Source organism: Colius striatus, chromosome Z (assembly GCF_028858725.1).
Source record: "Colius striatus isolate bColStr4 chromosome Z, bColStr4.1.hap1, whole genome shotgun sequence".
Taxonomy (NCBI): Eukaryota; Metazoa; Chordata; class Aves; order Coliiformes; family Coliidae; genus Colius; species Colius striatus.
Genome location: NC_084790.1, coordinates 34,819,355 through 34,843,072, shown reverse-complemented (window position 1 = coordinate 34,843,072; position 23,718 = coordinate 34,819,355). Strand labels below are relative to the sequence as shown.

At 42.6% G+C, this 23,718-nt stretch overlaps 1 protein-coding gene across 4 annotated transcripts in view; it reads left to right on the top strand.

Moving 5' to 3' along the window:
- The window catches only part of NRG1 (neuregulin 1), a 177,632-nt gene that overhangs the window by 25,952 nt on the left and 127,962 nt on the right, over nucleotides 1-23,718 (top strand). For 2 of the 4 annotated variants that reach the window (XM_062018012.1, XM_062018009.1), the window contains exons 2-4: nucleotides 6,095-6,272; nucleotides 13,602-13,726; nucleotides 22,228-22,278. In XM_062018012.1, the coding sequence (XP_061873996.1) occupies nucleotides 6,095-6,272; nucleotides 13,602-13,726; nucleotides 22,228-22,278 (354 nt within the window). The remainder of the gene's footprint in view (nucleotides 1-6,094; nucleotides 6,273-13,601; nucleotides 13,727-22,227; nucleotides 22,279-23,718) is intronic. The other 2 variants (XM_062018010.1, XM_062018011.1) reach the window with 1 other exon arrangement.

Below are 23,718 nucleotides of genomic sequence, written 5' to 3'. Positions count from 1 at the left end.
GTGAAACTTCAGCACCGTCACACCTAAACCTGACAGACTTAATGACTTGATTGAAACACTCCATAGCATAGAAGGAGCAGTTCCCAGTCAGGGTAATCAGAGTTGAAGCTGGCTTTGTTATCAGTTTTGGGGAGTAGTGACTCTGACTTACAGTAGCATTTGCCAGTTTATCACTGGTCCATTGTTAAAGAACACACCTGTAGTATTATATACCTCCCTGCTGCTCCATTTTTTGGCTTCTAACCATGTTGATAGTAATTCCTATGTCATTCCACTTTCACAACAGGTAACATTTCTGTAAAAATTTCCTCTTAACATCTCTAGGAAGGATGAGATTCTGTGTATCTTGGTTTTGCCTGTAGTGCTCAGGACAAATGTCAGGTTTGCATTTTTCCTTTTGCTCTTCTACATGGGCATAAGTATTCAAATTATACCAAGACCCAGAAGCTGAAATGTATCTGGCAATATTTTTAAGAGAGGTCAGAACTGAGAAATTCCCATTTAAGTAGCTAAATGATTTGTTTGTTTTTCTAGTCTCTTGGCTCCTGTTCAGTTACTCTGGTATTTTGGAGAGCTGGCTATGTAGGATTATCTCCTATCACTACCTGCAGGGTTTTATTGTATAGGTAATCGGCACAGAGACGCAGGATCCTGGGAGAAAGTATCCTGATTTTGAAAAGCGTTCAAAATCCAAATGTTGTCTGAAAGAATAATAGGAGTGTTAAAACCAACAGAACTCCTTGGGTTGCTGATGATAAACCTTAGCTTGATTACAATCTCGTATGCAAGAGGAGAAGACATTTGGAAATAATATGATTTGTCTTGCATTACTGCTTGAACATTGTGCTACAAAAAAAGCAAGTCTGAGGCCAAGGCAATCAGTGTTATTCTTGTGGCTTCTATTACCACTCACCAAGCTGTTGATCACAAATTTACATAGCAAGCTATGCACATGTACCTATTGGCAAGCATGCCTAATACATTGCTGTGCTCAGACTCTTAAAAGGCTTTGTGCCTTACTAGAAAAAGAAAAGAAAGGGGAAAAAAAAACCACTCATGGAATTTCAGCTGAAAGCATGTAGTTGAGTGATAATATTTTGCAGGTTTCCTGTTTAATTTATTCAGTGTGTTGAGCTTCCATGCAGATTAGCTATACAATAAAACAGTGAGGATGAGGAGATTTCTGTGCTTTACCAATCTCACCAAAGTCCAGAGAGAAGTTATCTCCAGTCATATGTTATCAGTGAGTCTTTTGCAGAGAGAATATGGAAATGTATGTTCCTTATCTGGAATGATATTATGCAGGCCAGCAGACATATATTTCTGAAAAAAAATGCTAACAAAATTACATATTCAAGCCAATAATAAGTAGAGATCTACTACCTTTGCCTGTTAAACGATTCCAGCAGTGTGGGACTTTTGCTGACACAAGTGCTCTGGCACATTGTTAGGGTTCATCACAGCTTGACAATCCTCACTGTTATCACCCCTGTTGGTTTCTTAGAAAGTCTGTCAAACACAGGAAGTCTGTGGGTCACAGAACTAGGTCTTGACTGTGGAGTGTGAAAAGGCTGGGGTTAAAAATGGATGTCTTTCTTTGTGTCTAATTGACTCTTACAATGTGAGGCCCTCCCAGGTCACAAGGAATACAGCTAAACTGGCTCTCAATGGACCTTTCATTTGAGCAGCACCACTTTCAGAGTGCTTCCACGCTTAGTTTCCGTTGTTTCTCTTTGAGATTTGTCTGTTTTCTTTGCTACCTGGCCCTTGTCATTCTGTGATGGATGGCATGTGTATGGGCACTGCTGCTGCCATACCAGAGTTGCTCACAACGGCGTTGCCCAAAATATGACCCACAGGAAAGGTCGTGAGGCTCCCTCCCATCTTCATGCTGCATTTTGACCAAGTCATACTGACCTGGATGACACCTCAACCTCTATCCACGCAGAAGAGGTACAGAAAGTGTTTATCTGGCCCTTTCTCCCTCATTCCTGCCCTCCCCAGCCAGCCTCACCAGGAGTAGTGGGCAAAACCTCGCCGCTGGCAGGAGCAATACTGCACAACTGCATCAGGGTGCAGTGGAAAGGAGCCAAGCTGCAGGAGATACTTTGAGGACAAAGAGGGAAGGGGTAGAGAGGCAAGGGGAGGGAAGTGTCAGGGAGAGAAATGTCTAGTTATTGTTATAAGCATTTTCACCTCCATTAAAAGTATTTTTATCCCTCAGACAAGGTCCTGTCTTTCCAGCAGTAGAGAAATTGGCACGGGTCATGATGACAGTCAGCTATCTCTTGCAAGAGCGAAAGCTGCAGCTGATGTTGATCCAAGCACACAATGCTGTAGTTTTATCAGCATGAGCTTTCTCATATGCCTGGCAGGTCTGATTAACTTCTGCAAAACTGCAACTGAATGGAAATAAACATAGTGTAAATGGAAAGGAGAAAAAAACCCCAAAACAATCTCTTTTCTGTCATGTCTGTGAACAGCTTTTGCTGCTTTCCCCGGAGAGCTTGAATGCTTGGACAGCAAGTTACTGTGAATTAGTGAGGGTCACTGCCATTGATTAAATCCTCTTTATGTTTCCTGGTAACTCCTGAATTATGGCAAGAGTTGAGCATATTAATTTAACACTTTCTTTTTTTCATTGACATCTGTGATGGAGGAAAAAAATCTGCAAGTCATTTTGAGCAGATAATATTGAATTAAAATAAAATTCAAGAACAAAATGGCATCTCTCTTACTCCTAGTTTCACACTGCTATGTTGACAGGAAAATCAGTAACTAGTTGAAGACTTAAGCATGAAAGTTTTGATCATTGCAATTGTGGTTATTCCTTTAATTTATGCAAAATATAGACTAGGACTATAATAAGTAAAATATGGTAAAATAAGGACTATCACCCTTTTATTTCACACCTTTGCAGCTTCTTTGCTTGCATAGCAACAAAAGATTACAACTTTAACTATTTAGTGACAGAATCAAGCTATAAGCACAAGCATCAGCAGTAAGGCTGTTAATTAACACTAAATATTTCTGTTGGAAGATTTAAAGATTGGTATTTTTCAAAAATCCTTTCTCTTTTTTGTGTAAATGCCTGAATATTAACACACGTGCTTTCAGAAATGTGTGTATATATGCAAACACACACACACACACACTCATGAAAGTATATGTATTTGACCATACTTGTTTTGGAATGGTATGTGGAAATTCGTTTTTCAGAAGGCAAAAAAATGTTTTGACAGCATTTGGGGAACATTTTGCAATGTTCAGAATTTTACTGGGGAGAGTAGAAAATGGAAGATGCTTTGGTGGAGGTTTCTTTGTGGTCATGAAGTCATGGGACTTACTGTCTCTGTGCAGCCCTGACACACGTGCCTACCCTGTGTATAGAACCTCCATGGACATCCTCCTCAGAGAAAATCTCCCTCCCAGACACTTTGCTGATGTCTAGCCTAAGACTTCCTGATAGAGACCTGTTTTCCACACCATCAAAGAAGCATGGAAAAAAGTTCTCACCTTCCTGCTCTGTTCTGTCTCTGTCCTGTCTTCTGCTGGGGGCCCAGCAGGTGCCACTTCATTTCCTTGTTGACCACAGACCACTCTGGTTGTGTATGCTGCTGTGCTACAGGAAATCAGGCTTTTCCTGGTTTTCCTGGGCATTCCTGACATCAGGAAGTCATGCATCATCTGTGGGACGGGTCATGTTGCTGTCTACAAGAGGCAATTGCTTGTCTGGCTTGTGTGTATCCAGTTTTTTATACATGCCTCTCATAATTAGGGCTTCAGTGGTGCTGCTTGGCTGTTGCCTGATTGGAATAATAAGTAAGGGCAATTGACATCAGCAGGTTTCCACAAATACATAAGCAACAGTTACAAAAATGTAACCAAATGTCTTCCCTGTTCTTGACCCAATGAGCACTCCTGACCTGCATGTTATGGAGAATCATTTGGCCATGCTGTCCATTTCTGTTCTTGGACAAAGTTAGAGATTTTCAAGGAGCACCTAGAGCTGCTGCATGGGAATACTGGCTCCCTAGATCTACAGATCAGCAATGGGGTGCAGCTGCATTGAGATGGACACACAAGCAATCAGTCAGCAGTTGACCAGCTAGCTGTAGCTCCATATATTAGCCCTCCCTGGTTATGTGGTAAAGGTGTTATCTTAAGCCCTAGGGAAAGCAAGGTTAAAGTAGGTGTTGTACCTGCATAATGGAGCATGATAGAGCATGATTGTCCTGGTTTAGGCCCATCAGGGAACAAAAGACCAGGATTAGCCTCAAGTACCAAAGACCTGAGGATTGCCAAAGGGCAGGGAGACCTTAATTGCCACTTAAGGTCCAGGACAAAACAGACCAGGCCACTCAGCTTGGGGAAGAAAACAGAAAATAATTTAATGCAACACCAACTAAAGCATAACCATAAAACTCCCAAACATAACCAAAATAAAACAACACAGAGTTGTAAAATGATGAAGAGTCCGACCAGCTCTCTTTTCTCCCCACCCCTCCCCTCTTCCCGGGCTCAGAGTCCTGATCCTGGTGTTTTTACCTCCTTCTCCCCCTTGAATGGCTCAGGGAAGCAGGGAATGGGGGTTTCAGTCAGTCTGTTCCTGATAGCTTCTGCCATTTGTCTCTCCTCAGGGCAGGTGGGCTCTGTACCAGTCCTCCCTGCACCTCCGTGGGGCACCTCAAACACACAGCAGCCCTGCTCCGACATGCATTTATCCCAAAGGCTGCAGCTCCTCTCTGCCTCTCATGTGGGTCTGTTCTGCAGCACGCAGGCTCTCCAGCACGGCCTGCGCCATGACCACCTCCTCACACAGTCCCTCACCCATCTGGGTACACTCACACAGAGCTGCTGGTGGCTCTTAGTCCTGCCATTGCCCTACATGGCTTGCAGGGGTACAGCCTGTGTTCTCACCATGGCTTGCAGAGGGGTCTCTTCCTTCCTTCCTTCTCTGACTGTTGGGTCCATGTGGTCACCTCCATCTTATATCACCTTTACACCTCCTGCAAGCATTTCAAATTCCCGTCCCTAAATAGTGATCACAGAGGCACCAGATTGGCCCAGCTGGGCCAGAGGTGGGTATAAACCCAGGAGCCAGGGGAGAGTCCAAAAACTCTTTACCGGGTCTTCACTGCAACCCACTCCCCCTGTTACCAAGGAAAAACAGCTCCTTGCTAAACCATGACAATGGTTTACAGGTAAATGAGGGGTAGCATCTCACAAAGTGACTGTGTCTTCTTGTAAAGCCTGTGCTCGAAGATCAGTACTGATTGTAAAATATTAGAGGTCTGCAACTTAGAAAGACTTAAGTGGTTAGAGATTTACCCACACCAGAAACACCATTGCTACAACACAGTAGGAATTGAGACACAACAGCTGGAGCTCTTCAGTATGCTGAGCTTTTGGCTGAGTGTTTTCAATGCAGGGTCCTCTTCTGGGTCCAAAAGACCCTTAATTGATATTGATTCTCTTGATGGGCTTCCAAGCCTGTAGTCTCTTGCCTCAGGGAAAGGATATGGCTAAGCTGAGGTTTGAGGTTGGTGTATAATGCAGGTTATAATGTTTGTCTGGTGAAAAAGCCTTTCCCTTAGATTAGGGAAGCTGTTGAGCTTATATTTATGCTTTTAGCTCCCTGTCATATCAGTTGCACCTGCAGCCTTTGGATAGCCCCTGAGTCATAGCAGCAGAAATAAATAAAGCAGTGAGACACCTTCCCTTTCCCTTTCTGTATTGCCCAACAAGGCTGCCTGCTGCAGCATGCTGGTTTATGTTTAGGAGCACATGATCAGTTAAGTGTTGTTACAGCTTCATACCGTATTCAGAAGCAGTGCATTAATTCTTGCTAAAGCTTGCAGGTTGTAAGACACATAGGAGGACACCAAAGGACCAAGCTAGACTGTCATTAAATGTGCTGTAAGGATGATGTGCATAGCACACAAGTGATGCCTATTTTTCAGGGTTTGGTGCAGAAGCATTGCTAGACTGGCTAGGGTGCTGCTCTCTGAAGCTTGTCTAGCTGAACTTGAGTTAGCACTGTTTCCTCTTCTGAGGATGGCCTAATCACCATGACATTCTTTTGTTTCTGTAGCAGTGCCTCCCAAATTGAAGGAAATGAAAAACCAAGAGGCTGCTGTGGGTCAGAAGCTTGTGCTAAGGTGTGAAACCACTTCAGAATACCCTGCACTCAGATTCAAATGGTTAAAGAATGGAAAGGAAATAACAAAGAAAAACAGACCAGAAAATATCAAGATTCCCAAAAAACAAAAGTAAGTACACAGACATTTCTCAAGTGGGGCTGAGAGGGATTGGGAGAGCAGTTCACCAGAACACGAGCATTGACATTGTTGATTGCAGCATAACAAAGCTAAAAGATGTGTGTTATGGAGACAAAAATTGGAAGGAAACAGATAGTTACATGATTTTTCTTAAACGTATGGGCGAAGTGGTAGTATGGTATAAACATTTCATAAATAGTTTTCCCTTTTCATTTTCTATTTATTTTGTGATAGCCAAAGGCTATCATTTTAACCAGTAAACCTTGGAGTCAGGCCATTTTTAAACTACTGGCAAGAACAGAGGCACCTTATGTTTATTGCCTAAGATCTGAGAAGAGTTAAATCTTCAAAGCAACATACATTTGGAAATATTTTTGAGATTTGCTTTGCAAGCGATCTAGTCCTTAACAAGGGCTGAATGCTTCCTGCATTAGCTTTTAATGCTTTATGCCAGCTGCAATAGCCCTTTAGCAGAGACATTCCTGCACATGCAGAACAAGGCATAGGTCTAGCAGATGTCAGATGAATAGCAAAGCCTGCAAATTTCATCCTCTTGGCTGGGGAGAAGTGTCCCCTAAATGACAGATTTCCAGTGCCAAAAAATAGTCTGGTGCCTTGTTTCTGCTGGGAAGGAGAAGAAGCTACACAATGTGTTGAGACAGGGAAGACTTTCACAATTTGGTCTCTCCCTTTTTGTTCATGTTAATAAGTTTCGGTTGTGGCCATTCATCCATGATTTAAACCTGTTTGAACACAGCCCTGCAGCTCTTACTTCTGCTCTCAATAGGCAGGGCTGTTATCTGCTGTACTAGGCCATGCCTTCACTTCACATAAGACATAGAGGATTTGGAATGGGCCCAACAAGGCATTTTTTCTTCCAGAGTGTCAAGTTCTCCCATACTTCTTGTCAGATCTCATCTCATTAGACAAGACAGCAGCCAAAATCAAACAGGCATTTGACTTTTCAGACTTATTCAGGTTGAAACGCAGACATCCTGTCCTTCATTGCAGTTTCTTGTACTCAAGCCTGGGGCACAAGGTAAAACAAGAGAGGATCAGAGCAGCATCACTGCAGCTCCCGTGCATGGTTGCCCAGAAGGCGAGAAGGAACCTGTGATGTCTCCTTCCAGCATTTGCAAAATGGAGCTGTTCCAGGTGGCAGATAGCCTGGCAAATTGTCTGGACCCATTTGCAGGGCCATATGTCTCCATCAGAATTGTATTTTCAGTCTATTCTGTAAAGGAAATGTTCAGGTCAGAGCCTGGCCCTCAGCTTCCCCAGCAGCACAGTGCTGCCTCTGAGGGGTAAAAAGTATTTTCTGCTCTTCCATTTTGGCTGATGCTCATTGACCAAAGTCACTGCATCCAGTATTTCACCTTTTGTGACTGGGGTCTGTGAGTTCAGCATTGAATTGTTAACCACCTGCTGCCAGCTCTGTTCCTTCCCTGTGTTTTTCCCCTCACAAAACTTTGAGAAGCTGGCAGAAAGAAAACTAGCTAATAGCTAGTTTGGATTATACCATGTATGTAGAACTTAGAACTATAGAATCATAGAATAGTAGTGTTGGAAGGGACCTTTAGAGATCATCTAGTCCAATCCCCCTCTGCAGAAGCAGGTTCACCTAGATCAAGTCGCATGGGAATATGTCCAAGAGGGCCTTGAAGACCTCCAAGGAAGGAGACTCCACAATCCCTCTGGGCAGCCTGTGCTACTGCTCTGTCATCCTCATAGTAAAACAGTTTTTTCTCAAGTTTAAATGGAACTTTTTGTGTTCCAGCTTCATCTCATTACTCCTTGTCCTGTTGCTAGATACTATAGAAAAAAGGAATGTCCCAACCTCCTAACATCCACCATTCAGATATTTGTAAATATTAATGAGATCTCCCCTCAGTCTCCTCCAGGCTGAACAGCCCCAGTTCCCGCAGCCTTTCCGTGTATGAAAGATGTTCCAGTCCCCTGATCATCTTGGTGTCCCTGCGCTGGACTCTGTCCAGAAGTTCTCTATCCCTCTTGAGCTGAGGAGCCCAGAACTGGACACAGTACTCCAGATGAGGCTTCAACAGGACAGACTAGAAGGGGAGAAGAACCTCCCCTGACCTGCTGGCCACACTCTTCTTGATGCATCCCAGGATGCCATTGGCCTTCTTGGCCACAAGGGCACATTGCTGGCTCATGTTTAGCTTATTATCAATCAGGACTCCCAGGTCTCTCTCTGCAGAGCTGCTCTCCAACAGATCAATCTCCAGCATGGGGTTGTTCCTTCCCAGATGCAGGACTCTGCACTTGTTGAACCTCATGAGGTTCCTCTGTGCCCAACTCTCCAGCCAGTTGAGATCTCACTGAATGGCAGCACAACCTTCTGGGGAATCTGCCAATCCTCCCAGTTTGGTGTCATCAGCAAACTTGCTGAGAGTACACTCTGTCCCCTCATCCAGGTGGTTGATGAAGATGTTGAACAAGACTGGCCCCAGAACTGATCCCTGTGGAACTCCACTGGCCACAGGCCTCCAATTTGATTCTGTGCCACTGATCACCACCCTCTGGGCTCTGTCATTCAGCCAGCTCTTAATCCACCTCACTGTGCACTCATCCAATCCACGCTGGGCTTTCTGATGAGGATGTTATGGGAGCCAGTGTCAAAAGCCTTTGTAAAGTCAAAGCAGATGACATCTGCTGCTCTCCCCTCATTTAGCAAACCGGGAATGCACTCTGTTGTGGTTTGGCCCAACCAGCAAAGAAGCACCACGACAGTCTCTTGCTCGGTGCCCCCATTCACCCCCATCCTCATTAGGATGGCAGAAGTCCCAGCAAAATGGGAGTAAAAAGATAAGCAAGGTTGTTGTGGATTGAGACAAGGGCAGGGAGGGCTCGCTGCCAATTACGGTTCTGGGCAAAACAGACTCCAGTACTCGACTTAGAGAGGAAAGTAGGAAAGTTTATTCTATAAGAAACAGAACAGAATAAAAGCAAAAAGGGAGTAGGATGATGAGAAAATTACAACCAGCACTTTAAGATCTCCCTCCCCCATCCCTCCTTTCTTCCCAGGCCCAGCTCACTGCTCCCGATATCTCTACCTCCTCCCCTCCAATGGCTCAGGGGGGCAGGGAAGGGGGGATGTGGTCAGTCTCTCACAGATGGGCTCTGCCACTTCTGTCTTCTCAGATAAGGACGACTTCTGGCATTCTTCCCCTGCTCCAAGATGGGGTTCCTGTCCCAGGACACAGTCCTTAATGAACTTCTCTGGTGTGGGTTGCTCTCAACAGCTGCAGCTTCTGCTGATACAGAGTCCCTCACACGGGACGCAGTCCTTGGTGAATATCTCTGGTGTGGATTCTTTGCCGTGGTTGCAGTTTCTACAGTTATAGGATCCCTCTCTCGGGACAAGGCCCCTTCTGGGCATAAGTTTAATGAGCTGCTTTGTCGTCGATACTTTCCACAGTTACAGCTGTTGATACTGGGTCCCTTCCTCAGGACATGGCCTCTTCTGACCATAGTTTAAAGAGTAAAATCACTGCCCCTGGCTCAGAGTCTGTAGTGAAGTAATTGGGTCCCTCCTACAGGACACGGCCTCCTCCGGCCATAGTCACTGTCCCTGGCTCTGGGCCTTTAATGAAGTGAATCGCTGCCCCTAGTCTGGGGTCAGCTTTATCAAAATGAGTCTCTGCCCCTGACACGGGCTCATTATTAAAATGAGTCTCTACTGCTGATGCAGGGTCTTTAAAGAAATGAAAATACATCTCAGCTTCACCAGTTCTCTCCACAGAATGCAGGGGAGTCTCTGCTCCAGCACACCTCCTCCTCTCTTTCATCACTGACCTTGGAGTCTGCATGGTTGTTTCTCTCACTGTTCCTACTCCTTGCACCACCACCAGCCAGAAGAAGAAGAAGGGCAGAAAATGGAAGAAACAGGAAGAAGCCTCCTCTTCCAGCTTCTTCTTAAAAAGTGATTGTGGAGGCATCTAATTGGCTCAGCCCCAGCAGTGGGTCTGGCTCAGAGCTGGGGAGAGCTGTGAGCAACTTCTTACAGGAGCCATCTTTACAGCCCCCTTACCAGAAAAGGCTGTCATGTCAAACCATGACACACTCATAGGAGGCTATCAGGTTGGTCAAACAGGATTTCCCCTTGGTGAATCCAGGTTGACTCCCCCTGATAACCATCTTTTCCTTCATATGGTTAGTGATGACCTTCAAGATGCGTTGTTCCATCACCTTTCCAGGGATGGAGGTGAGGCTGACTGGCCTGTAGTTTCCTGGGTCAACCTTCGTGCCCTTTTTGAAGACTGGAGTGACACTGGCCTTTCTCCAGTCCTCAGGCACCTTGCCTGTCCTCCATGACTGTTCAAAAATGATGGAGAGTGTCTTAGCAACCACATCAACCAGTTCTCTCAGCACTCTAGGATGCATCCCATCAGGACCCATTGAAATATGTGTGTTAAGTTTGGCCAACAAGTCTTTAACTTCTTCCTCTTCCACCCAGGGCAAGTCCTCTGCTGTCCAGGCCATCCTAGTATCTTTGCTTGACTGGGCTTCCGGAGGGCTGGCCTTGGCCATAAAGACTGAAGCAACGAAAGCATTCAGTAGTTTGGCCTTGGTCACCAGGATAATCTCTGTGTTTAGTAGCAGGCCCACATTCCCCCTCATTTTCCTTTTACTGCCAATATAGCTAAAAAAAAACGTATTGCTTTCAGCATGGAAATGATAATGCTGCAGCTTTGTATTGATTGGGTGCATTTGGCCCATGTGAATACCACTGGTTCAAAGGATTTGCAGAAATAGCACAAATTATGTATTTTCCTACTTTTTTAAGAGTTTAGAAGACACTGTGGCAATGTAGGTTTCTTCAAATCTTAGCTTGCTGAAGACTGCCTTGCATGTAAAATTGACTCGGGGGTAGCTCCTCTAAGCTCACTAGGATGATTTTAGGATGGTCAACTCCCTCTGAGAGAGGGAGAGCCCCAACATTCAATAACATGACAGTAGAGCAGATGAATCACACTAAATGACTGTGCCCCTTCTCATTTATAGACACTGAAAAGTCAAGAGAAACTGATTGAGGTGAAATTTAAATGAAAATCATTTAAACCACTCACTTTTTACCTCAAATTTGTCATGGAGTAAGAGTATACAGTCAGTGAGTTTCTGCTGCTCTTAGGATTGCTGATGATTCACAATGCCATGGTTGATTGGTTTGTGTGTACAAGCTCTAAGCTATTGCCTTGTGTCAGTGGAGATACAGAAAAATTCAGGCACAAGAAAAGGCCTTTTCACTTGCTAGCTAACTTTGCCATACCTGTCAACTTTTACCGGTAACATTTCATTTTCCTTCTCTGGTTTCAAACTCAGGTGAAGCCTGCATATTTTGGTTTTGAGTAATATACTGTACAGAGTCAGGCTTTCTTCATTACATGAGGAGAGGCTCCTTCATCAGGTTTGGGGATTTGGGACAGAGGGAAAGTGTTTGCCATGTGACCTTCCTGATGGCTTTGGATGCGGGAGTGCATAAGTAAACTTTGTGTGTAAACGCCCTGTACCTTGGACTTCATCCAAGCTTAGCCTCGATATTTACCCGCAGACAGGCAATTCTGGATGACAGATGGAAACTGGAAGCAAAATGAATTCAAGCAGTCAGATAAGGTGGGCTGGGACTGCATTCTGCAGATGTATTCTTTCCCTTTTGTGTATGAATACAAGCTCAGCAGTGTCATATTGGCAATGAGGCAAAGATATAGCATAAGAAAATATTATAGGGAGATGGTGCGGTTTTTGGTGTAACATTTGAATACAAAATCCTTTATCAGGGGCTTTAAGCGGGTACTGTTGGCGTACTGTACTTCTAGGGTGCTGCTTCAATCACAGCCATTAAGGAGTCATCTTCTCCTCAGCTTTTTTGAATTCTGTCCTAATATGTCTTCATATTAATCTGAAGTCTATAAATATTCATATTATATTCCTTTTTTTTTCCAGAGAGAAAACTCCTTACAGAGTTTTTCTAAAAACAAGAAAAAACTTGATGTGTTAGAAGTAGATTCTTAAAAAATATCACTGCTTCTCTTTTTTAAATACAATCTTAAAATCACAAAAGGAAGACACAATTCCTGGCCTTTTCCCACAGGTATCATGCAAAACAAAGAGTATAAAAATAAATGTGTGGGGCAAAGAGTTTCTTCTAAAAGCTAAGAGTGCCACAAAAGTGGTTTACATCAGTATTACTTAATATCATACAGAGATAAAAAGAGACTGCAGTAGACATACAGTAGGTGACCAAATAAAAGTCATATAAGCTACAGGTGTGCTCTTGCTTAGGAGTTCCTAAAAAAACCTGAGCCTGTTTGCATTGCCTTTTGAAGCATCCTGAGGCTACAGCATGCTCTTCATTTATACAAATGTTTACAAGTACAGCTGAACGATAACTTGTTCTCTATAGGAACTATTGCATGTCTATGCAAGCTGTTGTGACAGGCCAAGTTAGGGGAACCAACGCTCATGCACTCTGCAAAGTGACTGTTCTGAAGAAAAACAATCAGCCTTTTCTACAGGCAGAAACTTCCTCAAAGCACTTCTTTTAAACAGAGACTGGGAACAGCAATAATGTACATATTTTCCCCAAGCTAGTCATTCTCTGCAATCTAAGTAATAAGATTATTGCCATCACATGAGTTGGGGACCCCTTGAATGACACCAGAACATGTTCCTACCAAATTAATGGGTAGGCAGGAGTTCTGCATTTTAAAATCTAATCTTAAAACCTTGGAGACTGATTAAATTACATCTCTGAACCAGAAACAAAATGTAGCTTCATGCAAATTATGTTCCTGCCCATAATTTTTTGTTAGTGCTGGAGAATGATTTACTATTGGGGCTTCAGAGATTGTTAAAGATAGTGCTGTGTCCTAATCTCCTGATTATTTAGTCAGATGTTGGAAAATACAGTACTTTAGCCACAGTTGTGCTACTGGCCATATGAACCTGTAGGAAAGGATAATCTATTTTAATATTACACCCATCTCCTGGTATCTGGATAGCCAACAATTAAACTGAGAGATGAAGGTTGTTTTTCAGATTTCCTTTAAGAACAAAGACTCCTCTCAGGCAGAAAAGTGTGAACAAGTATCTTCATTTCAGTTTATTAATATGCCTGTTTTCTAGTAGCCTGAAAGTGATAAGTTTTTTACTCTCCCTTCTTTCAAACATGGATAGTGCTAATCAGTAAGAATAGAAGGCAAGAGTCTCTGTTGAGAGGGGAAAAAAAAGAGAGCATTAGTTGATAAAGTGACTGTAATGCCACTAAAGGATGTTTACATGTCATTTCTGGTCTCACAGGAAATACTCTGAGCTCCACATTTACAGAGCCACATTGGCCGATGCTGGGGAATACGCATGCAGAGTGAGCAGCAAACTGGGGAATGACAGTACTAAAGCCAGTGTTATCATCATGGACACCAATGGTAAGGCTTGATGCTTTATTTTACTATCATATTCAGAAAGACCAGATATTAAATCTGCTGCAACGACAAAGAGTTTGGAAGAAGAGAAAACTTTGCAAGTGAAGTTGAGTGGAAACGCTGAAGTCTATTAGGTGTACTAAGAAAATAAATGAGGCCTGACTTGTTCAGATGCTTGGTTTTCCTTACCCAGACAAATGGGATGCCTCCTGTGGATCTCAGGAGAAATCAGGATTTTCTATTAAATGCTTACCAACACCAAGTCTAAGACAAAATCTAAATAGTTGATATAGGAAGAGGATGAAGGGGGGGGAATATTATTCTCATGTGTAATGAGTAGTGAAGGCACTGTAGGCCTATGGGGAAGCTTTCATTTAACCTAAAACATGGCCTAGTCTGAAATTCTAAACCAGCACTCCTCTCTTTCAGAAACATTTATACCACTTTGATTGCCACCATTTTTACTTTCACTGATGTTGACAGGTTGATTTCTAAACTAATAAAGACAAAATCATTAATGTATTTGAACGTACTTTATTTCACGTATCATGGTTTAAACTTATGTCTTGAGGAAAAGAGTTCCCCATGTGGCAGGTGGTATTCAGACGTAAGTAAATGGTTTTCAATTATTATAGACTGTTGTTTTTGCAAGGCTCCTTTCCATTTAATTTACAGGAAGTTCTGATTGCTTCTGATGGAATTTCACAGATATTTCCATTGTACACAAATGTTTTAGTAGTACTGCTTCTCTTTGCAAGTGAATTGGATGCTGCAGCTCTGCTGAAATCCTGTTTCTAAAGTGTGAGCTTGACTAATTCAGTTCCAATAATTCAAACTCCAGTGTCCGGCCACTTGTGAAGTATCAAATGAACATGCCTTTATTAGCAAACAAAGCAGAAGTTCTGTATGTGTCTGAGGTAGGTTTAAAGATGATACTGCTGGGAATTTACCAGGGATGCTTTTCTGTTCCACAGTGTGCTCTGAAACAGGAGATAGTCAGTTAAAGAAATAGAATTACAAATGTAAACCTTTGCCAGTGGGATTTGTCTTTGACTGTTTTGTGATCACACAGTGACTGTTCAACTGTATTCTCTCTGTGTATTTGCTATTCTGTTTCATCAACTAAAGAATGTCAAGTGCTGAGGTTTTACACTACCTATATGGTATTATAATCACTATCAGATGTCAGGAGACTGACGTAAAAGAGCAAGTGTTATTTACCACAATGTCATTAGGAGATAGAATGGATAGATGTTTCTGTGTAGCTTTGTAAATGCTCTTGGTTTCCATAAATATAGATTTTGATTGCTCATTAGCTGCTTACATGGAAAGCTCCTATATTGTTTCCAAGATACTCCAAAACTCAGCTGTAGGTGCTGTTCCTCAGCAGTGATACAGATAATTTAAAAAAAAAAAAAAAAACCAAAGCTTGACTGTCCTCTATTTCTCAGACAAGGAGTGGTGTCATTACTGAGGAGTGCATGTGGGACCTCATTCCTGTGCTTCATAAAACAGATTTTTCAAGATCCTTTTGAGCTGTGTTGAATTACAGCAAAACACTCCTGGTGCAAGGAGACAGGAGCTTGGCTTTGAATGAAAATGTTTGCAAGCAAGCCCTGTTACAGGTGCATTTATGACTGGGACGTTAGAATCTGTCTAATCTTGTTGTGAAACATAAGTTGTTTAAAATACAACCATGCATTCAAACTCCCTTGAATGCAGGCTAACTTGGATTAAATCTAAACCTGGAAGCTGGGTCTCATCTGTAAAAGTCTGAACTGGAAACTCAGTGATATCCAAACTGGAACATCTCAGTGGTATGTGATAATCTAGAATCATGCATTGTAGTATTCATTGGTTGAATAAAATCGTGCATGTTTGATTGCCATACATACAACTCAGCCCCTTCTGCTTATGGTTGCTTATAAATTGCCAGTAGTTTTTTTCCTAATTTTCCTCTTAATGATGGAATTTTCCACCTTCATTTGAAGAACAGCATGGGCAACATCTGGTGACTTAAGAGCCATGGATCCCTAAGGCCTCAGAGGGCAACATCTGCTTTCCAAACAGGGACAGACTCCTTGCATGGGTGACCTTCTCACCTTTCCTTCCCCCTGCATTCCCTGACCTCTTCCCCCTGCTCATTTAATGACAGATTTGGGATCCAAACTTGGTAATGAGCCCTGAAGGACAGTCTTTACATAGGTCCTACATATCTGCACTATTCATAAGAAAGAGTTAAAAAAAATAGAACAGGAAAACCAAACCAAACCAAACCAAACCAAAATAAAACAGTATATTTAATTCTTCTCTGTTATTTCCTGCCAGGGAGCTTTTGGATAAGACCTTGGGGTCCAGTGCAACCCAGAAGCCCCTGTAGAAAACTAATGTGTGAATATCTGTGAGGGCTGAACCTCCCCAGGGTAGGCAGAGAGGTTGCTTCCTTGCACCTCCAGCTGACAAGGTGACAATGCAGTAAAGAAAGATGTGTCAGAGAGTCTGACTTTCTTATGATTGTACCGACCTGCTCTGCTATGTGAACCATAACTTTAATTATGACCTTTAATTTAATGACCTCACGAGGTCATGTTTACTATGTGTGCCCTACTATTTGCAAACTGGATCATACTTTCCCTTTATTCTGGGTATTTTAAGACCAGGAGTAGTTAAGGTGATGATATTTCTGGGCATGTGGTTCTTTTTCTTTCCACTGAAAGATTAGTGATTTTCTGTATAAAAATCTTGGGTTTAATTGCCTGGAATTTTGTCAAACTTTAACTATTTTAGTTGAATTTTTCTTTGCTGCTGTATGCCACAAAGAGAACTGTGGGGCTAGACCAAAGGTCTGTCTAACATGATGCCATGTTTCTAACATTGTCTAGCAATACATTTAGAAAAAAAAAAAAACAACCCATGAAGAACCAGGTAAATGTGTTCAGCTTTTTGCCCAAGACTAGGAAAAGCCACCCCTTTATCACTAACATCATGTCTGAATTTTTTCTAATTTCAATTCCCTACTCCATAGCACAGAAAAAATGAAGCAATTATAAAAATGTCTTTGTTGATCTCAGTAAACAAAGAGCTTTATTTCTTCCTGATCTAATTCCCATTTCTGTCTTAACAATAAAAGTCAATGCACTTGTAATTCCTGTCCTTGTTGCTGTTACTGTTATTATTAACTTCGCTGTTACTTGAAACTGCCAAATTTGCTCTTGTGAAAGTTTTTGCTACACATAAACAAGCACAACACATACAAACTGTATCAACCCACATAGACTTTAAAATGCTATTGTTTTTATGAAAGAAACACTAAGCTTCGTCTATATAGCCATATGTGTGGATTAAAAATGTAATACATATAAAAATAGGTAGGCAAACACTATTTTTTACCAATCTTAATAGCAAGCAGTGGGAGATATTCTGGTCTCTTAAATTTATAATGAGCAGAACTTGGTCACAGCATGTGAGCTGCCTTCTTATTTTCCTTCAGTCCTATTCATATAAGCTCCCCTAAGAAAGATTGTAATTGAGGTCAGAGTAGAGGCATGAAGTTCTCCTGGAGAAGAACAAGGCACAGGTTTGTTAATGAAAATGGTTTGGGGTTTTTTTTGCATCTTAATTTCATAGAATCATAGAATGGTAGAGGTTGGAAGGGACCTTTAGAGATCATCTAGTTTGTCACTTTAGCCAGGCAAAATTCTTGCAGTGATTTTTCATGGACTTGCTCATGAACAAAACACCTTGCAATGCTTAATAAATAACAGTGGGAGAATACTGCATACCACAGCCAAAGCTTTCAATTTCATGTTTGAAAACTTGTTCACAAAACCCTTTATTTAAACAACTAGGTAAGTGGCCTTGTTTTCTGAACTGTTGAGCATGCCACTGTTCCAGCTAAATGTGGTGTCAGTCTTTTCCATTAAAACCTGCTGACCTAAATCTTCTGCCTCTCTAATGTATGCCATGCACAGCATGACTGAGGGTGCAATAGGGAGGATTCCCGCAGAGGTATTTCAGAAGTCTACAGTGCTGGCTAACTGATGGGTTGTGTGCCGGATATTACATGAAAACTCATTCTGCACATCTATGCAAACTGAGTTGATGTTGTTCAGATCATTAGTGAGGGTGGCTGAGACAACTTTGCCTGAGTTGAAAGGAACAAAAAGTGCTCAGGTAATCTGTTCATGTTACTCAACTGTAGGTAGAGGTGAGCCTTGGTCAATGTTCAGGGGCCCTTGCAAGCTTCTGGTTTTGCATCCATAAACTTTGCAGCAGTACTAACAGCTCCCAGTTGTACAATAATCTGTAAGAATCTGTTATTCAGCATTCATTAAACTATAGTTTGCAGTTCTCCTTGTGAAGGTAGCCAGTAGATTATCTTCAAGAAGATGGCAGAGGAATAAGTAAATAAAACTAACATATTGAATCTGGTACTATTCATGGAGTACATGAACAGAAATGAAATACTTCAAATGCAAGAAAAGTCCCTTCTACTCATACGTTAATCTATCTGAGACTTAATCAAAGCAGGAGATAAGTGTGTCTCTTCTCTCTTTGGTATAGTTAGAGGTCACCTGGAGCCATAGTTTGTTTTTAACTGGCTGGAGCAATGGGTCAGACTCTCAATGGGTGCAAATCAGCAGGGGTGTGGTTAGTAGGTCAAGAGTAGAGGTCTACCTCTACTCTGCCCTCATGAGACTGCATCTGGAATACTGTGTCCAGTTCTGGGCTCCTCAGTTCAAGAAGGACAGGGAGCTGCTGGAGTTAGTTCGGTGCAGGGCCACAAAGATGATGAAGGGAGTGGAGCATCTCCCCTATGATGAAAGGCTGAGGGAGCTGGGGCTCTTTAGCTTGGAGAAGCAGAGACTGAGGGGTGACGTCATTAGTGTTTACAAACATGTAAAGGGTGGGTGTCAGGTGGATGGAGCCAGGCTGTTCTCAGTGATGTCCAATGATAGGACAAGGGATAATGGGTACAAACTAGAACATAGGAGGTTCCAAAGAAACATAAAGGAAAACTTCACTATGAGGATGATGGAGCACTGGCACAGGCTGCCCTGATGGGTTGTGGAGTCTCCTCTGGAAACATTCAAAACCCACCTGGATGAGTTCCTGTGTGATCTTCTCTAGGAGGTCCTGCTCTAGCAAGGGGGTTGGACTAGAGGATCTTTCAAGGTCCCTTCCAACCCTTAAGATTCTGTGCTACTTTCGATCTCCACATAGAAGAAACGTGGCCATCATTCACATTTGGCATAGCAATTTCCCTAAGAGTAGCTTTGATCTTTCCTTGCAATTTGACATATTTGAATTGAGGGCAGTACTCTTCTAATCTGATTCAAGGCAGTAGTTTCTTGGAGAACCAGAAAAAAAGCTAAAAATCACCATCATTTTAAGAAACAAAAAGTCAGTTTATCTATGGATCTCCCTGTGTCCCTGACCACATGTGCCTGCCTGCCTCTGAAGCTTCAGACTGTGGCCTTTTCCACCTTCTAAACACCTGCTCTCTATTCTGCCATCTGTAGAATGAGTAACAGAGGTCACAGATACTCCCCTTTTCTCAAGGTGTGTGCTAGCTTGTGTCTTTTTTCATGTAATTTAGAATGTGTCACCTGAATGGCACAACTCATGCAAAAGGCTTAAGTTTTGTATCAGTACCATAAAGTAAATCTTAGGATGACAGAAACGTTGTTTGCAGCTCTAACTGCCTGTATTGTTCACAGTGTTTGAATCCTCCTCAGCCCCCAGCACTTTCAAAGCCTGAATGAAAACTCACAATATCAACCAAATCCCTTCAGTTTGCTTAAGCAGGCTTTTTACTTTAGGCCTTTAACACACTAACTGGGGCAAAACAAGGCTGTGAAGGCATGCAGAGGGCTCCTCATAACAGCAGCTGTAGGGTAGTTAGAGGTTTGGTTAACCCTGGAGGAAGAGTCTATCCTGAAGAAGAGGACCTCCTACTTCCCTTCGAGTCATTTTAGCAAAGCTTGTTGCCCAGACATTGGATTGTCTTCACCCAGCAACCCAAACAAAGCTCCTTACCTGGAAGGATGGATCAAGATACCAAGCCCAGCAAGGTGGTGAGCTGCTGTGAGTCCCATGGTTGTTGAAAGTACTCTTCTCTGTCTTGCCAAAGGGCAGGAAACAGAGCTGGCCAGAGTACCAATGAAATGAGACTGAGAGGCTGAGAAGGCAGCTGTCCCTTAAAGCATCTTCAAGCAAGGATTTCTTGTCCATCCTTCAATATTTTTACAGCTTTCCCCAGCACAAACATATCCAGTTTCAGGAAAAAGCGCTTCACTAAAACCAGGTGCTCCTAGAAGCACTAGGGGACAGAAGTGGATGGGTCATCTGAGGTTGCTGCTCCTCATGTGGACTTCAACATGATGATGAAGGCAGGGCTACAGGCTTTTGTCTCCCTGCCTTAGCAGAATGTGGCAGCAACTGCAACCAGCATGACTGAAAAATGCTTCCAACTCTCACATTTCAGACAAGTATTGACAGCCCCCCACAAGCATCTTCTTATCTTTCTGCTTCTTGTGTTTGGTTAGCTTGTTCTGTGGATCTGTGCTGGCCTTCTCAGGTGAAGTAAAATGCCTCTTTTGCCATTATGCTGCACTATCCTCAGTAAGAAATACACAGAAATTTTGTGTCTTCAAAATGTTAGCCCCTACAGTTAATGTTGCTAACATAAATGTTAGTGTGGGTTTGGTACGATGTGACCTTGCCACATGTTTTCCAAATGTGTCTCTCAGCACATTTCAGGTGTCTGTATTTTTCACTGGCAGGAAATATTCCCACCAGCATCCATACTGATGCAGCTGGGCTGAAGAGACAGCAATAAGAAATGCTCCATGAAGCTCAGAACAGGCATTAAATGGAATATGGTTTCTTAAGTAGTGAAAGAAAAATTTGCTCCAGTTGTGCCAGATGCTAAGCTATGCAGCTGTCAGACCCATTCTGTCTCTTGTTGTGACTAACAAAGGTTAATTGCTCAGACAACCCAGCTGCACAAAGCAAACTGCCTCCATGCCCAAAAAAAAGTCCTGAAAGATGCCTGGATACAGGCTGCTGTGTTCCAAGACCTGGAGCAAAAGTTTTGACCTTAAAAATTCTACTTTGTAATATTCATTTCCATACTGCACATCACTGACTGTCAGCAAAATGCTGCATAACACATTTGCTTGCATTAGCGAAATGAAACACAGACATATTGCCCAGGCAAACAAGATATTTGCCAAAGAAAACTGGACCAAAATGGAGAAAATATAAAATAAGAGCTAATACGAAAGAAATTAGAAATCAAGCTCAGCACTGAAGTTTAATGAAAGGGATGTCGGAGAGAAAACAGTTGGACTGAGCTTGGCCTCTGGTCAAATTTCTGAGGACTCTGAGGACAATGATCAGAGGAACACCTGATCCAGAATCTCCAAACAGAATAAAAACATTCCTAATTTTCCTTTAACTATATCTCTTCTGAGGCTTTTCCTAAATTATTTTTGTTCTGCCTACCAGAGGATTCTTGGTGCCTTGAGGATTCAGGGCAAGACTTCTTCCTTGGCATCTGTGGCTCTTCTCCAGCTGTGAAGTTGAAACTTGTGCAGTTGTATTGTACTGCACCACTCTGAGGCCGAAAAGTGTTCTGAGAACTTGGAAAAGATCAAAATTGTTCATGAACAACTGAAGGGCGATTTGTTCACATCTAGGAAATTGCACCTAGTTGTGGCTTATGGGGTCAGCAGGGCATGGACCAATGGATAGTGTCATTGGAACAAGGTTTCTGTACAAGTCTGTACAGAAGCCTAAACAAAGGCTTTCTGCTTTTTGCCTTGTCCCATCTGCATTTTGCAAGACATTAGCATCCACCGTAGCCATCAGCCAATTCAACAAGCAGACACAAGAAGGCCATGGCAGTATATTACTAGCAATAGGACCATTTTCTGTAGTATTGAAAAACAACTTTTCTTATCTCTTTGACAAAGCAACTGTTTGGTTTTCATCACAGATCTCCCAGCAGTCATCCCAGGAGGGACTTGGTTTGCATGTGTGACTTAGAAGATTTCCTTGAGGTGGCAAGTGACATTACTGAATATACTTACCAGGAATTCAAATGATATGAACAGGAACACATCTTTGCAAAATTTAGCTGCCTAGAAGCATACGGAGTGAATACTCATGCTGAAGCCTTCCAGAAGCAGAGCCATCTGCATGATGTCTCCTGTTGCCACTGATCAGTTATTCCCAGAGATAAATAAGAGATTGAACAACTGGCTTCTTTCAGGAGAAACAGTCATTTTTCTTCAGTTCTACTAGTAGATGTCATCATTTTTCAGTTATTCCAAGAAGGAAATTTTGCAAGTTGGTGCCCAACTGCAGCCTCTGCCCACTGAAGCTTGCTTCTTTGAGCACCTTTTTCCCCTTTACCTTCTCCCTTCTTGGAGCTGAATGCTATCAGAAGATCATCTGACTTCATGTTATAACTTCTTGTTGCCTCTTGTGTTTTCCAGAAAGCACCAGCAAGATACCAGTATCAACAGAAGAAATAAAAACTTCTGCAAGTAAGTTAAATTAACAGAGTCTTTCTCTTTCTCTTTGTTCCTTCTTGAAACTACTTCTGCAGCACTGAAACTGCTCCTTCTTGGCAGAGGACAATTCACCTGCATCCATGAACTCACTGCCTGCATGTCACCTTCGATACTGGAACTATTTCAGGGACTGAGAAATGAATGGAGAAAGTTTAAGCATACTTTTTAATACCCTGGATGATATTAAAGGATGCTAACTTGGCCTGTGAGTTGTCAGCCTGCAAGTAGCCCAACTGAAAAAAAAGTATTTCATTTGCTAGGAAATATTTTGAAAAAGCAGTTTTCTCCTGTTCCTGTAAATCGTAGCAACTGCATATGAATTTGCAGGATGTATAGACATATTGATGTTTCCTCCAAAAAGTCTGTTACCTAGGCTGCTCTGTTCCTCAGAGCTCCACATACAATTCCTGACAGGTCTGTGGGGTCTATTAATCTAGACAGGTAACTCACTGTCAGTAGTTTAACCACTTTTGAGGCTGCCTTGGCATACTAGGAGCCAGATAATTTCATTTCAAGCTGGTCGAATTTCATTTTCAGCATTCCTGCCTGCAGTTGCAGATTGCAAACCTCTGGAGTTACTCCTGTAACTGACCCCAGTGAGAAGTCACTGCCATTATTTAAACTATTAGAGTTACCTTACGTATGGCCACAGTACAAGCAGCTGTCTCTACTGCTGAGTTTGGCAGAGGGAGCCATGGATAGACGTGTGTAAGCTGAGCATCTCAAGCATTTACAAGATGCACATATCCTGCTTGGCAAAGAGGCTGGAGTCCTGTTAGCTTTTCTTGAGAAAGCTATGTCTGGCAAAGACAGGTTTTAGTGTAAGATGACAGTGTTTGCAGGCTAGATCAAGGAAAACAGTGTGATTGCCAGCTTTTGCATTTAGTGTGCCTGCAGCCTTTCCTTTGATGCATCTTCGTGTGTGGCGACCTACTTCTCAAATCTTGGCACAGCTGCCTGACAGAAGAGCCACTGGATGTGCCCATATTCTTTCATGTTCTCAGTGGGGCTTGTCACTGGTGCTTCACTGGATCTGTGTGAGACCACATAGTTAACAGCAAATGTCCTGTAACTATTGGAATCATTTTTGTTCAAAGGAGGTGACATGCTGGTCACTGACTCCACTGATCTCGCCTTGCCTTCTCCTTTGAATAGCAAGAATGCAGACCCTGCACTTTGCTCCTCTCTTTCCCATGAACTAAATTTCTTGTTCTTGAGTGCTCCCATTCCCTGCTTACATCTCTTCCAATGCCTGCTGTTACAGTACTGTTCTCCTCTTTACTGCTATTGTGCCACTGGAGAGGAGGAGGCTGGGATGTTCAAAACGCTGGATGCATTCCTGATGAATCACTACACTGGCAGATTTCGTGCCAAGTGGCACATCATGCTGTTGTCCTGAGGGAGTGCAGAATG